Here is a 20,163-nt window from a genome sequence, read left to right as displayed (position 1 = left end):
TTTGCAAAAATTGTTAAGAGTTGGGGTAAAAATGATCAAAACAAAAAAGCAATAATTACAGTATAACATCTTCATCAACTTGTTTATTACAGTGTACATATTACAGTGTATCATTTCAATTGTAAAAATGCTGTCGTAATATCAGGAATCCAGGATCGACATGTAATAGCATTTCGCATCAGCTGCATTTTTTTTTTTTTTTTTAGGAAAAATGCCTTAGAAACAATAAAATTGTCATCAAGATACATATGAAACTGCAGTTTTGTGGAAGAAGGGTTTGCACGTCCGCCTCACAGTTCTGAAACCAAGAAGTCAATGCTGGGCTCTGGCCTTCCTGTGGGGAGTTTTTAATGTTCTCCCTAGTCGTAGTGTCTTGTGTTTTTTTTTTTTTTTTAGGTACCCTGATTTCCTCCCATGTCCCAAAAACAAGCATGGTAGGGTGATTGATCACTCCAAATCATCCCTACGTGTACGTGTGTGTCCCCTTGTCCCTGGCAACCGATTAAGGGTGTACCCTACCTACAGCCCACAGTTAGCAGAGATAGGCTCCAGCACCCCCATAGCCTTGCTGGAGCCTATCTCAGCTAACTATAGCCTTTCATGGAGGATTGGCGGCTCGGAAAATGAATGAATCTTGTTAAGGCAAGGAACTGCAAGTATGGCAACAACTTTACAATGGAATAAATTGTGTAAGCATTTGTGCAATTAAATTATCGAGTAAATCCCCAAGTATTATGTTATTAATAGGAAATATATTTTACCATAACAAGACTGAGCAATGACAATAGTTTTTTTAGTATAGACAGCCAATACCCATAATCAAGTATTTTCTCTATGTAATTATCCATTTTTGAGATGTACAGATTATTTACTCCTAATACAGAAGAAAATGGTCCTACGTGTGCAATTATCTCTGATAGTACGTTATCATTCAACATTAATGTTATGTACATTTGAAGTCAGTTGCTCAATTAGAAAGCATTATAGAATCTTAGATGACAGTCTAAAATAAGGATTAAAATATATTAGCCTGACTTAAGGCTTTTCTTCTAATAGATTGCTCAGCACGTCTGCAGTTGAGTAAATTTATGAGAATTGTTTTAAGAATTTATACTAAAAGATACATATTTACCTACTTATAAAAGTAATTTGTAATGTTTTATTGAAATTAGCACATTAATTTGACAGTTTATTGCAATATTTTAAGCACAAAGTAGTATAATAAAGGCACTTAAAGTAAAAGCCAGAGAATGTTTCACATCACACTGAGATGGCTTACTGGCAACTCAGTCAAGCAGACAGCTTTTCTGTCTTGGGCCTGCCAGTCATCGACCACATTATCCAACCTCAGAGCTCAACGGTGCGTAGGTGTTTACCCACGGAGATGGCTTTGATCACACTGGCAGGTAAACACTCTGACTTCTCCGTGGTGCTGCCACAACACGACCAGTGCGGCTTTCCGGGATGACCCTTGTGGCTGTGCCCACACCCTTGAAATCCTCCTGGACACACAAATAAAGTCATCAGGTCTATGAGACCTATGCTGAGGCTGAAACCTTTTTTTGCCAATAGAGCTACAGTGGTAACCAATATTGATGATGAAGCTTTTTATTTCGAGCATGCACAAAGAAACAGAAATACAGTATAAGTTAAATAAATATTTGCACTCGAAAGGGAGTGGGAAGAAGAAGAATTTAAGTAATCCCATCCCTGCAAAATTTTTGCACAATAGACAACTGCAATAGATCGGTTATTTTTACACAAGCTTCTGTGGCCGTTAAAGAGGTTTGAAAAAAAATATTTTGTAGTGTCTTTTATTTTTTAGTATTCCCAGAGGTTGGAGAAAGTGATTGTTTTGCAAGTCACAATTAAAGTGCCTGTGACGCAAAAGTAGCATGTTAATTCATATTACATACGGAATTTTATGCTCTTGAATGAAATTGACCTCTTGGATGTGTGTGGAAGTGATCCATATATTTATTTATTTATTTTTTAATCCCGCGCCATGAAAATGAGTGACTTCCAGCCCGAGTCTGGATTGAGAAAGAATGCGAATGTGACGTCAGCAGACTAATCATCTTCACAATACAGCCATTACTATAGAATGCAGAAGGACGGAGGATTCATCTAATTTTGCGGACTAATTCGTTTATTTATTTTGGTGTCACGCCAGCCCACTGTGCTGCAGGCTTTGGTTGCTACACCAGGGAGAGTGGTGTGAGGCTTTTTGGATTTCCAAAAGATCCTGTTCACCACGACGAATGAGCAAAACAAGTCAGACTATCTAGAGAACATTGGACGGATGATGAAGTGAGTAAACTACGTGTTTTATGTTATGCCAAATACTGGGACAAACGTTTTAATAAGGAGGTTGCTTGCATTTTGTGGGTGACAATGCTTCCTGTCCACCGAGAAGGCTACTCGGCCGACCAATGGCGGCTTGTCGCACACCATGGTCGCCGGCCGATAAAGGCGTACCTGCTTATAGAGCGGTATCCTTGGCTTGTGCCCAGGGAGAGGCCCCCCACTCTCGTCTCCGGTTCTCGATTGTGTCAAAATATACTTAGATAAAAAATAATATCCTGTAAAAATATTGGAGTAGAGAGATAAAAACAATGATGACATTTTGCTACTCTCTTGTCGCATTTTCCTTGTTCTGAATATTCCTCCTCCATTGGGCTGGATTCTAAATTAGCTGAAATCATTACTCTGCCGACATCATCAACCAGATGGTGAGCGCAATAATGACAGGAGTAGCTAAACGGCAGATTTAAAGACTCATTTCTCGTCATCTGCGCTTTGCCAAATTATTGTATATAGTCGAATTGTCTCATAATTTGATTTTGATTCACATAGTAATGCTATTTAAGATTTTTTTTATGGTGTCACAGGCCCTTTAAGTGTCAAGTTCCGAGTCAAGAGTGACAGATCGATTCACAAGTCCTACACTTTGACTTTCAAGTCCTTTCAAGTCGTTTTAACAACACGGTAGATACATATTGCCGTATTTTTAGCACTATAAGTCACTTGCCTGATATACCAGACTCACCGCTGTTCCAGCGATTGAGTCTGGCGACCCTCCGGCGGATCAAATTCCGAGGGCGGAGCAAGCCACAGCAAACAGCGGAGTGGACCAATCAGCGACGGGCAGACGTGACGTTGTTAAAGCGACAAGTAATTAGTGTGAGCGGAGAATGGAGACCTTTATTCAACATGGCTAGCGCGAGCCATGTTGACTGTTGTCAATGACTTGTGTCGATGCGTTTTTGGTAATTTTTTAAAACTGGTTTTACCGCGGATTGGAACATATTCTCGGGTCTCCTGTTCGCCATCTGTGTTGTTGTAGAGACTACTTTCGGCGCGCAAGAGTGACGTTACTCGTTAAGAACACGTCATGCAAATAAACGAATCTGATTGGACGGCTGATTTTGTACTTGTTCGAGAGGCCGTTAATGGGCTGGGTCCCAGACTATTTCTCACAGTGTTTGAAAAATACAGGGAGAATAGTCTGGCGGTACCAGGCAAATAAGTCACAGTTTTTTTCATAATTTGGCAGAGGGTGTGTTGTACTCTGGAGCGACTTATGTGTGATTATTTACGGTCGGGTCGGGCCGACTTCTGTCTCGCCAACTTTTTTGAAAATAAATATATAATCATATATTTATACTAAAACGATGTATGGATGTTAAATAAAATAAATAATTTGGATAAAGCAGAGAAGGGGCTGTGCATGCCTGTGCATGTGAACGCAGTGGCTCTCTTTTCAATCCTCCCCTCCTGCGCCCTGGCGCCTTCCGCGAGCATCCTGGTATTTCCTTTTCAATATGGAGCAGCTATTGGTGTGAAAAACAAACTAAAGACAAGGGTGGGACCTGCGCTAGGAAGGGGATATGGAAAGGATTCAAATTGATTGTTGAAGATGCTATAAGGAAACCTGTGTTGACTTCACTGAATGTAAACGAATGTGGCGCTTTGGTCTCATACGAGAAATATATTTAACAAACTTTTCCAGCGTTATTTCGTTGTGTAAATGCATTTATAATCATAAAAATATGTAGACTATTTAAACATTGAGAAAACTTGCGTTTTTTTTCTGCCAACTCGAGATTAAAATCAATGTCAAATCCACAATCCGCCTGTTAGGACACTCAAATATAAAAGATATAAATGTTTATTGGATATCCATTTTACAGTCTTGGTTAACTGGGAGAATTAGTTACAAAAGACAGGCTTTAATTTGTTATCATTATCCATATATGCACCAGCATCGTCACAAACTTGATCACACATAACGCAACCACGCATCGCATCCCCGCATTTCCTTCTTCTGCTGAGTCCCTACAAATAAAACATAAAATTTCGTTTTTTTTCGGGCTCATGCCCACAAATGTTTTTTTTTTTTCGGGCTCGGGCAAGCAAATCAAGTTAATTGATCGGGCTCGGGCCGCGTCGGGCTTAATACCCGCAGGCCTGTCGGGTCGGGCTGGATTTTTTTAGGCCCAATCTAACTTCTAGCGTCATGTAATGTTAGCATAATTTACACCTATTCGGCCTGTTGTTTTCTATTGTATTTTAAATTGTCTTTCAAGATGACATGTCCGTTTTTGGTGCTGGATTCTATCAAATAAATTTCCCCCCAAAAATGTGGCTTATAATCCGGTGCAACTTATATATGTTTTTTTCCTTTTCGTTGCGCATTTTTTGGCTGGTGCGACTTATACTCAGGTGCGACGTAGCCTGTAGTCCGAAAAATACGGTGTATATATATATATATATATATATATATATATATATATATACAGTGCCTTGCAAAACTATTCGGCCCCCTTGAATCTTGCAACCTTTCGCCACATTTCAGGCTTCAAGCATAAAGATATGAAATTTAATTTTTTTGTCAAGAATCAACAACAAGTGGGACACAATCGTGAAGTGGAACAACATTTATTGGATAATTTAAACTTTTTTAACAAATAAAAAACTGAAAAGTGGGGCGTGCAATATTATTCGGCCGCTTTACTTTCAGTGCAGCAAACTCACTCCAGAAGTTCAGTGAGGATCTCTGAATGATCCAATGTTGTCCTAAATGACCGATGATGATAAATAGAATCCAAATGTGTGTAATCAAGTCTCCGAATAAATGCACCTGCTCTGTGATAGTCTCAGGGTTCTGTTTAAAGTGCAGAGAGCATTATGAAAACCAAGGAACACACCAGGCAGGTCCGAGATACTGTTGTGGAGAAGTTTAAAGCCGGATTTGGATACAAAAAGATTTCTCAAGCTTTAAACATCTCAAGGAGCACTGTGCAAGCCATCATATTGAAATGGAAGGAGCATCAGACCACTGCAAATCTACCAAGACCCGGCCGTCCTTCCAAACTTTCTTCTCAAACAAGGAGAAAACTGATCAGAGATGCAGCCAAGAGGCCCATGATCACTCTGGATGAACTGCAGAGATCTACTGCTGAGGTGGGAGAGTCTGTCCATAGGACAACAATCAGTCGTACACTGCACAAATCTGGCCTTTATGGAAGAGTGGCAAGAAGAAAGCCATTTCTCAAAGATATCCATAAAAAGTCTCGTTTAAAGTTTGCCACAAGCCACCTGGGAGACACACCAAACATGTGGAAGAAGGTGCCCTGGTCAGATGAAACCAAAATTGAACTTTTTGGCCACAATGCAAAACGATATGTTTGGCGTAAAAGCAACACAGCTCATCACCCTGAACACACCATCCCCACTGTCAAACATGGTGGTGGCAGCATCATGGTTTGGGCCTGCTTTTCTTCAGCAGGGACAGGGAAGATGGTTAAAATTGACGGGAAGATGGATGCAGCCAAATACAGGAACATTCTGGAAGAAAACCTGTTGGTATCTGCACAAGACCTGAGACTGGGACGGAGATTTATCTTCCAACAGGACAATGATCCAAAACATAAAGCCCAATCTACAATGGAATGGTTCCAAAATAAACGTATCCAGGTGTTAGAATGGCCAAGTCAAAGTCTAGACCTGAATCCAATCGAGAATCTGTGGAAAGAGCTGAAGACTGCTGTTCACAAACACTCTTCATCCAACCTCACTGAGCTCGAGCTGTTTTGCAAGGAAGAATGGGCAAGAATGTCAGTCTCCCGATGTGCAAAACTGATAGAAACATACCCCAAGCGACTTGCAGCTGTAATTGGAGCAAAAGGTGGCGCTACAAAGTATTAACGCAAGGGGGCCGAATTAGTGTTGTATCGGTCGTGAACGATTCGTTCTTTTTGAACGAATTGTTTGGGTGAACGAGACCGAACTAATCATCTTCTGCACTGATTCGTTCTATGAAGTTGGGTCCCTTGTTATCTGCGTGGGAGGGCGTTGAGCAAGCGGCAGCGTCTACTGACATAGCACACGACCAATCAGACGCCAGCCTCATCGCGGGCAGGGGAGGGAGCGGAAACAGAATCAGGGGGTCTGTCACTCACTTCCACGTGTGGCCAATAAGCAGCCAGCATGCAGGCAGGGGCCAAGACTAAGTTATGTCACTTCCCGTTCACTGACTCTCCGTCCTACCGAGAATGCTTAGATGATTCGTTCTGCTAGACTGCTACGCTAATTTATAGTCAGCCTACACCGGCAGTCACGCAGCAGCGCTGCGGCAGTGAACGAGCCAAGGACTGAAAGGAAAGGGCTTTATCACATATTCTTTCATGTTGAGCCTATCATATGCTACTCAAATGCACAAAAATCCCCACATAAACACAGTGAGCAAAGTTTACTGTGCTTTTCTCGACAGACTCGAGACTACATATGACGACATTGTATCCACTTTACAGTACGTTAAAACTTTCGCCAGTAGCTACAAGGCGATAAGGCTGAGCTATGGATACGTCGCGGGGGCGGGCGAGAAAGCTGTCAAGAGACTAGCTGGACTTCATGGCAGCTAAATTTATCTAATCTGTGCCCATGGAAAATGACTATTTAGTATGATCACCATAATACTGATTTGCTATGAAACGGTAGTTTCATGACATTTTTCCGAGTTTCTTTTTTTTTTCTCCCCGTGTCACAGCTTGTCGGGTTGGGGCGCAAATTAATTAACGTTGAGTCCATCAGTCCATCCTGTGCGACTAAAGCGTCCAAAAATTAAACGCGGGGACGTAGGATGTATATATACATGTATGTCTCCACTTTCTTAACATACCAATGAGAGTGGAATGGTTACATTGTAAAGAGCAAACGATTCTCTTTTCTTCAGCATTTGGTGATCTGAGATCGGGAGGGGATGACTGCGTGGAGTTGATGGGATTATTTATATATTAATACCAGTGCAAAAATGACATTTCAACACGATTTTTAGGTAATATTTTTTCGGGTGTTGTTTTATTTATTTATTTTCGTGTCAGAGAAGCCAAATAATAATAATAATAATACATTTTATTTATAACGCTGATTTAATATTTATTAATATACATAATAAATTGATTATTTATTAATATTTTTTATATTTTCTTATTTGTGTGCAATAAATCCCACTCAACCGGAAAAAATAGCCGAAGACAGTTTATTTAAATTCCACATTTATTTGTTCTTCAGCCGAAATGATTTGGTGGTATATCAAATGGCTTTCACGAGCAGCCAGCTCACGTAAACACGCATTTAAACTACGAATACGGAAGGGAGCGTACACGTAATTTAGCGTGATTGAAAAAGTTTGTGCTTAAAAAAATGGGGAAATGTTTAACCGTTTCCTATATCAAAGTGAAGCAAGCACAAGCCATGGCTTTGATCCCATAGAAATATGATAGACGCGGAAATTCTCATTGCTGAAGCGGCTGGGCTGCAAAGACGAGGCAGTGAAAAAAAAAAGAAAGAAAAACACAGTCTGTCACTCACTTCTGAATCTACGAAGAGAGCGGCCAATGAAAAGCCTGTGTACTGTGCAAGAGGGGGAGGAACCAAGCTTTCCTGTTCAGTTATAAGCAGTCTTTTGGTGATTCGTTTGGCAACGTCACTTCCCGTTCACTGACCGAACGATTCATTTGGGCGGTTGTGGGTGGGGGGGATGAGGAGGGCGAACGATTCGTTGAACGATTCGTTGAACGATTTGTTTGAACGAATCGGAATTGATTCGTTTCCTCAGGTGAACGACTTTTCCCGTCACTAGGCCGAATAATATTGCACGCCCCACTTTTCAGTTTTTTATTTGTTAAAAAAGTTTAAATTATCCAATAAATTTTGTTCCACTTCACGATTGTGTCCCACTTGTTGTTGATTCTTGACAAAAAATTAAAATTTCATATCTTTATGTTTGAAGCCTGAAATGTGGCGAAAGGTTGCAAGGTTCAAGGGGGCCGAATACTTTTAAAATATACACGTGTGCTTTTAAATTTGTTTGGAAGCTGTCGGATCAGTACAAGGTGAATGTCATCAATGAAGGTCATCAAATTCATGACTCAAGTCCAAGTCATAAGTGACATGCACATATCATACTTATTGTACACTTTATTTATATTGAAACTTCTTGGATCATTTCCAACTACACCAGGATCCAAACACCGTTTTTTGTGAGTGTTTGTTGTTGTTGTCATATTGTTGAGTAACATAAGATGAGGAGTAATGTGAGGGTCTCATCATACCGGGCATTGTTCCTGGACAGCCACAACGAGCCTCCTTTGCTCCTCCACTGGAGCAGAAGGAGCAGCAGTGGAACATTCCAGTGTGAGTCCTCAGCTTTTTCTTCACATTCAAAACAAATGGAGAACCCTACAGAACAGGACATAAGTCGCTTTACGAACTGAAATTCCATCGATACTTAGAATTGGTTTGGTTCTGAAATTCTACAAGAATTATAATTTTTTCTATTCTGTTGCTCAATAAATTGTATAGCATGTACTGTATGTCATACCTAATGATACATCAACTTCCATTCCAAGAAAAATAAATAGTATTCTTTCTGGAGTTCCTCAGGGAAGCATTCGAGGTCAATTTTTTAGTCTCCAAAAAAAAAAAAAAAAAAAAAAATATCACACTCTCAGTCATGACATAATTTCTCGTTCGTCATCATTCATACCACGTATGAATGATGACATCGTATGAATAATAGAAGGTGATGGTGGGGCTGGAGCCCATTGACGTCAGTAACGCGTTACTCTAATAATTCAGTAACAAGTAATCTAATGCATTGCTATTTTCAAACCAGTATTAAAATTGAAGTTTCATATCCAAGTCACTCGGTGCATTACTTTACCTCATTCACAGGTAATACATATAAACCACCAACCATAAAAAAGAACAATCGTAAAGCTTTTCTACATTGAATACATACTGTATAGTAGCCACATGTAGTTACGTGGCATTACGCTGTACCTTCACATGTTGAGCTTTGACACAAACCCACACGGAATACATTCCTGCCTCGTCCGGTGTGTATGATATTTTGTAAGAGCCGTCATTGTTGTCCACCACTGTGCTTTCCAACATGCTGAAGGAAAACAAAACGGTTCAAAGATTACTCAGGATATCAACGCAATTGCGCATTGGAGTGACTGACATATTAAGTTACAAATTGAACAGTAAAATGGTAAAAGAGGACTTCTACTTTAGATTGCTTTTATCTACAGTACACAATTTGTGTCATTAAGTGTAATTCTGTAAATTATATCACTTCTGATGCAAAGTTGAACATGTCTTTGGGTTTGTGTTAGGACACCTAATTACATCTGCCATAAGCATTCATTCATGTTCATGACAAATGTCATACCATGATTAATACATTAGTATGATTTATTAGTAAGTATTCAAATAAAGTATTACCTTTTTCTGTGTTTTTTTAAGACTGTGGTCTTTTTACAAAGAAACCACTCTAGTACAGTATTTGAATGATTGCTTAGTGATGTGATTGCTCTTTGAGTTGGGAGTTCAAATTTTTGGACGTTTTTTATGATCGCAATCAAAAATCAATCTTTCATATAAGTGTTTGTCCTCATTGGTTGTTCCTTGTTGGAAAACTGGAGTCTGTCCTGTCTGATTTTGAGAGTGATACATCTTATTTAACCTGGTAGACATGCTTTTGAAATGCTTACAATTTTTTTGCAAACGCAGGTTTTAGTTCATTTCTTCAGTTCAGGTCAGTGGTTGTCACATGTTTTCTGCCACCGGGAAATATACTGGCCCACTTTTTTTAAGAATGCCCCAAGGGAGGTGTCAAGTTTTCGCACACTTTGTTGTTCTATTTCCCGTTTTTGTTCTTTATGGTGATGACACTAAAGTTGCTGCTCCTCGATTATTTGTGGACGGATCACAATGAAATTTGGTAGGTATGTTCTAGAGATGTGTACGGATCGATCTTTGGGCCCGATTTTCCTATTTTTTCAGGGCCGATTAATTACAATACAGTGATCCCTCCTTTTTGGCGGTTAATGGGGACCGGCCCGACTCCTGTGAAAATCCGTGAAGTAGAGGTGGAGCTTATTTACATAATTTTGTGTGTTCAATGTATTTATTCAGATTTAACAGCATTGGAAGGAGATACATATAAGACATGTTTTTTCCCTGTTTTCTCCCCAAGTATAATTTAACAATATGTATGTATATACTTTTTATTTTTGAAGCACTGCAAATGTAATACTTGTGATAAAAATGAGATACAGTGGTAACTCTACATACGAAGTTAATTCGTTCCAGCACCTTGTTTCCAAGTCTAAATGGTCGTATGTCGAGTAGAATTTTCCCATAAGAATACGCCCACAGGCCGAAAACCTATACTAAATCCTTAATAAATACTGCTGGTACTTTTGCAAATAGCAATTACAGAGAGAAAACAAAATAAGTTATGAATAAAAATCTGAATATTAACATAATAATAGTAATAGTAATAATAATACCTATAACCCTTAATTGCCAAATGTATCAAATGTTGTAATGTGGGGGATATGTTTTGCGCGGTGTACCTGAACGCACTGCGAGGCTCACGTACCAGAGTGAGAGAGGACCTTTTACTTCCACTTTTCATGTTCAGTTGCGGCGGACAGTAGGCATGTTGTGTTGCACAAGTTCTGAAATAAATGATTAAAAACCTGACGATGCTGGCGATTTTTGGGCGATGGAACAATAAAAATAATTGTCACCTTAACTTTGAAGACCGGCAAAAGAAGGTCAGAGGAGGACTATCGAGATTGTAGACATTCTATGGCCGTATTGTCAAGCCAGTTCATGGACGCGCCCACCATGCTCATATGTTTAGATCATTTCCATCTTCATTTTAATGGTATGCCTCACCTTTTTCCTTTTTTCACTACCTGTACTAACATTCTTGGAACCCCATGTTGATTTCTCTCACAAGAAAATCCGCCATGATGTCGAAAAGATCGTGTATCGTAGCGATCGTATGTGTATGCATATAAGAAAATGATTTGTACATGTATACAATCATATATCTTTACATTTTTAAAAAAACTTTTTTTTTTTTTTTTTTTGGATTGATTGAAAAAATCCGCGATGGACTGAGGGCGCGAAGTTTGAAGCGTGAAGTAGCGAGGGATCACTGTAATTTAACTACAGACTCATTGTTGACTGTAGGTTCCGAGTTAGCCAGTAAAGGGCATGTGTGGGAGTAAGCCGGGCAGTCATAGTGCTTTTGTGTTCCTTTTCCTTTTTTACATTTATTGGGTTATTTTTATGACAAACTTTCTAATTTACTTTGCTGTACAGACAATATATGACTGGCTGAATAGATAATTAACATGACCGCACCAATTTTTCTTCTCCCTGTGAACAATGCTGACCAGGACATGATCGCCCCCATGTGCCATTTGGTCCCCTGTGGAGTCTCGGCAGACCAGGGTAAAATGAGCCTGCTGGCCCTCATTAGCCAGCTCCAGACCTGTGGAAATGATAATAGGTGAGGCTAGATACATATTTATGAATTCATTTTTCCATTTACTATTCTGATTAAAATCACACAAACAACTACATCACACAAATACAAGGCATCCATAGATACTACTAGTATGTTAGAAGTAAAGGGAAACACAAACAGTGCGGTGGCTCTTGAACTGTCGGGCGTTGCCTTGCTCAACATTAGCCAAGACTTGCTTCCTCCAATTAGCTTTAATTTTACATTTTGTTCACAGACTCCTCAGCCTAAATCCTTATAACATAGATAAGATTGTTTCCTCATAAAGCATGAAATAAAATGTGTGTAATAGCATACACATGGAATAGCAGAAAGAGCCACCAGTCTAGACCTAAGAGTTCTCACCTTCTCCATCTAGTGTGCATTTGTTTGGGTCCAGGGCCTTAAAATGAATCACGCCCACCACTGGATAACCGCTCACTTCCCCCGCTACTCCCTGGGGATCAAAGCGGATACCGCTGCCATCATCAGGGACTAGCGCTGCCAGCTGATCTTCACAGCTGCTCTCCACTAGGCTGCTCAGTCTTCTCAGTGTCACGCCCTTAGCGCTGAGTATCTTGGCATCCGAGCCACAGCTCAGGAGCCTATCAGCAAAGTCCACACCGCCCTGGACGTCCGACAGCGCCTGTTGCAGCTGTGCCCTCTGCAAATGCAGCTGGTTCCTGCAACACAAAGTAAATGAGTCCTAAATAACAACATTCACTCAAAACATTTTTCATTGTGTATTAATGGCTAAAATGTTATTAAGCAAATCGAATTCCAACATCATTCGAAATGCTATTGCCTGAAAATATATCTAGCAAGTCATTTTTAGCATGTTGTCTAGCAGTCCAGAATCCATCATCGGATCTAGCATGTTAAAGTGTATCCCAAATTCTAAAACGGATTTGAAGGAAATCGTACAATCTTTAAAAAATATATACATATACACACACACATATATATATATATATATATATATATATATATATATATATACACACTGTATCTTTAGACAAAATCCATTGAGTTTGTAAATGTATTCATCATATATTTTGTAAAATACAGTGGTACCTCATTACATGATCGCATCGACATACGATCCTTTTGACAGTCAACGTACAATTTGTCTCATCCTTTGTCTCTGAATATGATAACATGCTTGAAATACGATGATTTATGACAGCGTCGCAATTTGTTTTCCCGCAAGACAGATGCACAGTGGATTTTCATGTGAGAGAAATCAACATGGGTCCAAAGAAGGTTAGTGCAGGTGGTGAAAAAAGGTGACGCTTACCATTGAAATTTAGATTGAAATTATAGAAAAACATGAGTGTGGTGTGCACGTCAGTAAACAATATGTCCGGAATATGTCAACGATGTCGACGGTCCTCCTCAGACCTCCGTTCACCAGTCTTTATAATTTAAGGTGACAATTATTTTTATTGTAACATTGGCAAGGAAGTCGCCAGCTACGTCAGTTTTTAAATCCTTTACTTCAGAACTTGAACAACACAACACGGCCACTGTCTGCTGTCGCCGACGCCAAAAACAACATGAAAAAAAGTAAAAACTTCCCACTCACTGCACCTCACGCTGTTGTCAGTCACACTGTTGTCCAGGAACAGCATTTAAAACACAACCGTAGCAATAGAACCTGATTCGTTACATTGTATTATTGTTCTGGATGGTACTTTTGATTTATGTGTTTTGCTGTGTGAAATTGTATCAGTACTATTTTAAGGATTTAGCATTGGTTTTTGTGCTGTTGAACGAATTAATCGAAATATAATGTACTATTTTGGAAAAATGCCGCTTGACATACGACCTTACAAAAGAAATTCATGACGTTGTTTAAAAAAAAAAAAAAAAAAAGCTGTATTGGATAATTTCTCACGGCACACCAGTTGAAAAACACTGACTTATACAAACCGGGTCCTGGACGGAATGAAATTCATATGTAGAGGTACCACTGTATTGTTTTTTTTTTTGTTTTTTTTAACCCTTTATACAGCTCTCATTTAAATACTATTTATTTATACATTTTGGGAGATATCTGCGCAATTCTGAAAAGTACCAGTGTTTCCCACCAATGAAAGAGACTGTGGCGGCCCGCCACAGTCTCGTTTGGGCCCGCCACAGTCTCGTTTGCGCCCCCCCCCCCACCGAAAAAAAAAAAAAAAAAAGATACTAATCAGATGCGTCAGTCAGCCGATTACACAGCTGTAGCCCACTCCACTCTACTACCCGCGCGAGTGAGAGCAGCATTTTAGAGTAGTATTTTATTTATTTATTTATTTATTTATTCATTTAAGAGACGCAAGGGGAACGAGTAGGAAGAATGGGAGAACGAGCGAGATAGCGAGAGATAGCGGTCGCATGTCGTAGCAGCCCGCTGTTATTTTGTTATTGTTTTTCTTTATTATTGTTACCACAATCAAGTGGGTCAGCAAATACAGACTTCTCTCCTTCTTGCCCATATCCGGGGCATTACAATAGTTTGGATCGGACTTTTCGGCGAAAGTGAGCGGTGGATGGCCGTCTTGGACGGAAAGCAAACTTTGATTGAACTTGCGCAGAGAGGCGGGGCCCAAAATAAAGCCTTGCTCTATTTTCAGAGCGTTGGTCACAGTAAAGTATTTATTAGTTCAAGCAGAGTAAAATGATCCATATTCACGGTACAAGAACGTCGTTTCCGTGTCCATCGATTGGTAAGAAAAGGCTGTTTGTACGAGTGACGTGTGGGCGCTCCCGTCGGGGGGACATTTCGCGTGGAGTGGCTATTTTTCGGCACAACACCGACGCGCCAACTTCAGACAATTACGGCTGACGAAAGTTGGATAAATGCGCCCCCCCGCACCCCCAATTTCGCGAGCTCTGGGACACTCGAAAAATGACTCTCATACCTCTCCTTGCTAAGTTAATGGTACCTCGATGTGCGTTTGTGTGGAAATTTAGTTCACGAACAACGGGGGAAAAACTATTCACCTTCTCACCGAATCAAGAAAAACTTTACACGGCCATTAGAATTCCCCCAGTCCTGTAAATGGGTCAGTTGACAGAAGGACTGTTATTGTTGTGGTAATGTAGTACTTATGAGGGTCAAATAAAAAGGAAAAAGGAGGGCTACGGCGGCGGTCTGAAACCCGCGGCTCTTGGGCCGCATGCGGCTCTTTAGTGCTGCTTCGGAGCTTTTTTTTTTTTTTTTTTTTTTTTTTAATGGAAAAAGATGGGGGAGGGAAATATATTTTTTGTTTTAATAGGATTTCTAGGAGGACAAACATGATACAAACATTCTTTCAATTCATTAATATTGTAATGAAGTTAAACTTGTGGTGTCATCGTACAACAGAGTAGTCACGTGGTGCGCTATAGGATCCACAGCAGGGAAAATAAATATTTAATCATGAAGGCTAATTATGTATTTCTAGCCAACTTATTCATTTTTATAGTAGGCTAATATAGCTAGTATTGATAATTATAAGGCTTGTACAAGGCTTTTAATTTTTTGCTGCTCCAGACATACTGTATCAGTTTTTTTTTTTTTTGTGGGGGGGGGGGTCAAACATGGCTCTTTCAACAGTTTGGGTTGCCAACCCTGAGTCACTACGAGATGTAAGTCGTACTATTGCTACGAGAAAAAAAGTCGCATTATTACATAGGGTAACGTAGCTGTAATCAGCAACGCATTTTACATACATGTACCGTAGCTGAGAGCTATAACATTAGCCTAGCTAATGAAATATTTCAAATATATCTTTGTTATGGTTCTTCTTGGGGGAAAAAAATAATGAAAAAAAAAAAAAAATTCGCCGTGGCACGACATGGTGTGGCTGTCCGACTCCGATGCAGCCCACCACCACAGTTTCGAAAAATCCTATGGTCAGAGAGCCTCCCACCACAGTCTCCTAAAATCCTGTGGGAAACACTGAAGTACCATTGTAGAGTTCTGTTCTAATGTTTACATCCAACATGTCATGGATGGCTCATTGCTTTGGTATCATACCGGCGATGAAGGTGAAGTTCCTCCAGTCGATGCAATAAGTCCAAGCAGTGAGTTTCCACCGCACTGGCATAGCCTCGGGCAAATGTCCGCACCTCATCGGCTGCGGCCTCCACTCTAGTCAGCAAAGCTTCCTGGGAAACCTCTACCTACAAAAGATTGGAAACACTTACAAATGAAATAGGACATGCAAAAACCAACTTGCCACACCTTCTGCAGTGTCTGCGCTAGTCTTTGCAGGTGAGGTCGCAGGCGGACAGTTATCAGCGTCCTGATGCGGTCTCCGTGGCAGCCTACAACTTCGTGGGCGGGGCAACAGCGGTGCTCCGAGTGGTGCGTTGAGGCGCACTCCATGCACACTGGCAGATCGCAAAGCTGGCAAAAGAGCAACAGCTCCTGGCCGGGATGGAGAGTGCACAGGACAGGACGGCAGAGGCGACCCCGAGATTTCAGATCCTGTAATTTCTGAATGGAATGAGATGATGTCCGTGTCTGACGCCTGTGTAGAAGAGAAGGACAATCTCTAAAGCATAAGAGAATGAGAATTTATTGGATGGCTTTTGCTCAGTATCATAATTTTCCTAAACTAACTACATTCAAGAAAGCATAGGCATTAAAATATCCCGACGGAAGAGTTTTAAATTGTCAGTAATTATTTTGCAGCAATGTACTTAATCCTTTTATAGGACAGGTGACTTTTTTTTTTTATTGTGTTTCAGGTCCTTCAGGCAACAATAATAATCTTTCTTTGCTATTGCCAAAATTAGAGAAATGGGAGTGGCTGGTATCGATCATTCGCTCCCAGTCAAAATGGATTAGTAATGGAGAATATTTATACAGCGCATTATCTACATGTTTTTACCATGCCCAAAATGCTTTACATTAGCACACATTTACCCTTTCACGTACACATTCACACAGCAATGGTGCTGCTGCCATGCAAGGCGCTGCCAACCCATTGGGGGCAAATTAGGGCTCAATGCCTAGCCCGAAGGCACTTCGACAGTGTGCAGTCGTAGCCTTTGGTCCCACGACAACTCGAGCTACCAACTGCGCCATGGCCGCCCTGGACTGGATGTTTACACCATCAATGGCAGCGAATGAGGTCATTGAGTGACCTAAAAAGGGTTAAGGCTCCCAATTGGGTATTTTTTTTCCAATTAAATATTATGATATATTAAATACCAATTGTGTTGTGTGGGTATTTGTTGGGCACGTGTTATTCTGTAATCCCACGTAGTGAAAAATGTTAACTTTTTTGTCCCAAAAAGGCAGGCAAGAACAATTTAAAAACCCTTACTTATCACTAGGGCTGTCAAAATTATCGCGTTAATGGACGGTAATTCATTTTTTTAACCAATCGCGTTAAAATATGTGACGCATTTAACGCACATGCCCCGCATAAACAGATTAAAATGACAGCACAGTGTAATGTCCATTTGTCACTTGTTTTTGTCGCCCTCTGCTATCGCTTGGGTGCGACTGATTTTATGGGTTTCAGCACCACATGAGTATTGTGTAATTATTGACATCAATAATGGCAAGCTACTAGTTTATTTTTTGATTGAACATTTTACAAACTTTATTAAAACGAAAACATTAAGAGGGGTTTTAATACAAAATTTCTATAAATTGTACTAACATTTATCTTTGAAGAAGTACAAATCTTTCTATGCATGGATCGCTTTAACAGAATGTTAATAATATTAATGCCATCGTGTTGATTTATTGTAATAATAAACAAATACAGTACTTATGTACCGTATGTTGAATGTATATATCAGTCTTGTGTCTTATCTTTCCATTCCAACAATAATTTACAGAAAAATATGGCATATTTTATAGATGGTTTGAATTGCGATTAATTACAATTAATTAATTTTTAAGCTGTAATTAACTCGATTAAAAATTTTAATCGCTTGACAGCCCTATTTATCACATATGTAGGTGGTGTAAGTGATTGGCGGCCATCTTGCTTCGGGAGACTTCTCTGGCGGGCTCTACTGCAGAGGACCAAAGGTGAGTGATTTACTCTTTTTATAGCACTCTAAACTTGAATTTTTGACGGATTGACAAATATTTTGGTTTATAACTAACCATATTAATGTTACCATGATTCAAGATTTTTTTTTTTTTAAGTAAGCTGATCATTCAATGTATCTCTGACTTTTATGAAAAACCGTGCTATTCGGCTCGAGCGTATGACGTGGCACTCGCGAGGTTTCCGCCGCTATCGCCATTTTGGAAGCGGGAAACATAAACAGTGAGGCATTTCAACACAGGTCGCTCTTTAAAAATGGTTGGAAATTATTGTGCGGTAAAGAATTGCAACAACCGATCGAATAGAAAAGAGAATGTACAGCTCGACGGAACACCACTGAGTTTCTTCCGGATCCCTACATGGAGAAAAGGCGAGGGAAAGGTCATATCTGAACTTAACAAACGTCGAAGAATTGCATGGGTGGCTTCGATCAGAAGGAAGGGCATAACGTTTGATTCTCCGGTTTCACACAGAGTTTGCTCTATGCACTTCCACTCGGGTAAGTTAATTTCGTTTGTTTACGCAAATTTCGGTAACTTTGTGCCCTAAGTCGGCCTGTTGTTAGCTATAGCTACAGCTAAACAACTAGCATGCATACATGTGCATTGTCTTCATAAGACATAATTCCTGTCGTTGCTAAATGAAAAAGCTGTAATATTTTGACGTGAGAGAGTGGCAAAGAATTTGTACACAGGCTACATTTTCTGCAACAAAAAAATTGTACATCCGTGGTCACAGACTAATGTATACACACGTTGCCTACCTTTGCTAGAAAGATGGTGTTGCCGTTTTCTATGGTCATAATGTGCAGATCCTGCACCCATCCGCAGCAAAACTGTTCGTAGCTTTGTAGCGATTTGTAGTTTCGGAATTGCTGATGAGTGTAGTAACTTACACCAAACACTAAATACAGCACGATGTCCATTTCGCGTAGTGGTGGAAGCTTGTCGACATCTTTATTCCATTTGTGTTCGGCTTGCTCGTAAGGGTCAACATTGTTCACATCCTTAAAATTGCTCACATATCTGTCCTTCGCCGTGGTAACAAGTTTGTCTCTGTATCGAACTGCCAAGTTTTCCCTACTTTTTTCCATCTTTGGCACTCGTAGTTGAATTGTATTTGCCGTTAAGTTTAAATGTCCCGTGATGCAGACGTGCTTCCGAAATGGCTGCGTTGTCGCAAATCTCGCATGATCCCGTGCTGCTGTGACGTAAACGCTCGAGCCTAATTTTAAAATCAGTTGGAAATTAAACAGTACAAGCGTCATTTACTGTAATGTCATTATTGAGCAGCCCCGACGCAAAATGGCCGACAAATGCTGATGCTCAACCTTATTGGCTCACAGCGGATATCACACATCTATCATTATACAGCTAAACTACTACTATATGTAAAAACTTTTAAGCAAGTTGATGCGGAAGTAAACAATATAAGAAAGTAAAGCAGAAGTATATAGTCCTCAAAATACCTGTGCGCTTGTAAACAGAACTCGCACAGGTTGACACAGCAGACCTCACAGCGGTTCTCGGCGCCTCCTTCTCCACAGAGGTCACACCCCAGCGGGCCGTCGCTTACCAAAGTCTCGAGGAACACTTCGTCTAGCGCCAGGTGGTCGGTGCTGAGCCCGGCGGGCCCCGAAGGTGGAAGGTCCACTTCGGAGTAACATTGGGGGCAGAGCACCTTGACACAGACCCGTGTGGATTTCTCTGCCACCCCCTTTTTCGGGGCTCCTCCGTGCCCACCCTCTTGTTCAGGACTGTTCCGGTGGCGACCAGCGGCGACCGAAAAGGGTTCCAGACGGCTGATACACTCCAGGCAGAATGTGTGTAGGCACGGCAGGATTTTAGGTTCCCGGTACAAATGTTTACAAACGGTACAAACTGCTCTGGGGTTAGCCAACACTCCGTCTTCTTCGACTGCCGGAGTTGTCGTCTGCTGTTCCGAATGATCTTTTTCTTCGGACATTGTTGGTGCCTAATAAACAAAACCCCGGTTAGGCCCCCGCTTGTTTTAAAAGCCGTCAATGCTGAAGGATTTCCACAATCAACTCCTATACGTTAAAAATAAATAAAACTTTCTAACTTCTCCTCATCAGTTGAAATCCCAGCGGAATGCAGTCTTTGGTGTGTTCATGGTCCCAATGGGACACTCGACACCTCCCGTCGCCGGTGGGCCAATGGAAGGGGGCCAGTGTTCAGCAGGGGCGGTCCAAACACTTTTAGGGACCCTCATATTTATGCCATA

General features: G+C 40.6%; 1 protein-coding gene across 1 annotated transcript; it reads right to left on the bottom strand.

Moving 5' to 3' along the window:
- Nucleotides 1-99: 99 nt before the first annotated feature.
- Nucleotides 100-20,163, bottom strand: trim45 (tripartite motif containing 45). The gene is made up of 9 exons (XM_057852266.1): nucleotides 20,002-20,163; nucleotides 19,388-19,893; nucleotides 16,089-16,377; nucleotides 15,882-16,027; nucleotides 12,242-12,558; nucleotides 11,734-11,863; nucleotides 9,349-9,463; nucleotides 8,619-8,745; nucleotides 100-1,502 (listed from the first exon to the last, which is right to left on the bottom strand). The coding sequence occupies exons 2-9, from the start codon at nucleotides 19,882-19,884 to the stop codon at nucleotides 1,348-1,350; spliced, it is 1,776 nt and encodes a 591-aa protein (XP_057708249.1). The 5' UTR covers nucleotides 19,885-19,893; nucleotides 20,002-20,163; the 3' UTR covers nucleotides 100-1,347.

This window comes from Corythoichthys intestinalis, chromosome 12 (genome assembly GCF_030265065.1).
Source record: "Corythoichthys intestinalis isolate RoL2023-P3 chromosome 12, ASM3026506v1, whole genome shotgun sequence".
In the NCBI taxonomy this organism is placed as follows: Eukaryota; Metazoa; Chordata; class Actinopteri; order Syngnathiformes; family Syngnathidae; genus Corythoichthys; species Corythoichthys intestinalis.
Note: the sequence above shows the minus strand (reverse complement) of the source record. Positions and strands in the feature narration are given on the sequence as shown.

Excerpts from the sequence above, each read along its gene's own strand:
- trim45 (XM_057852266.1), bottom strand. The coding sequence starts at position 19,884 with ATGTCCGAAGAAAAAGATCATTCGGAACAGCAGACGACAACTCCGGCA. Across the intron at positions 16,378-19,387 it reads TTCTGTTTACAAGCGCACAG|GCGTCAGACACGGACATCAT; the intron begins GTATTTTGAGGA and ends TCTTCTACACAG. Across the intron at positions 9,464-11,733 it reads CACAGGGAGAAGAAAAATTG|CATGTTGGAAAGCACAGTGG; the intron begins GTGCGGTCATGT and ends GTTTTCCTTCAG.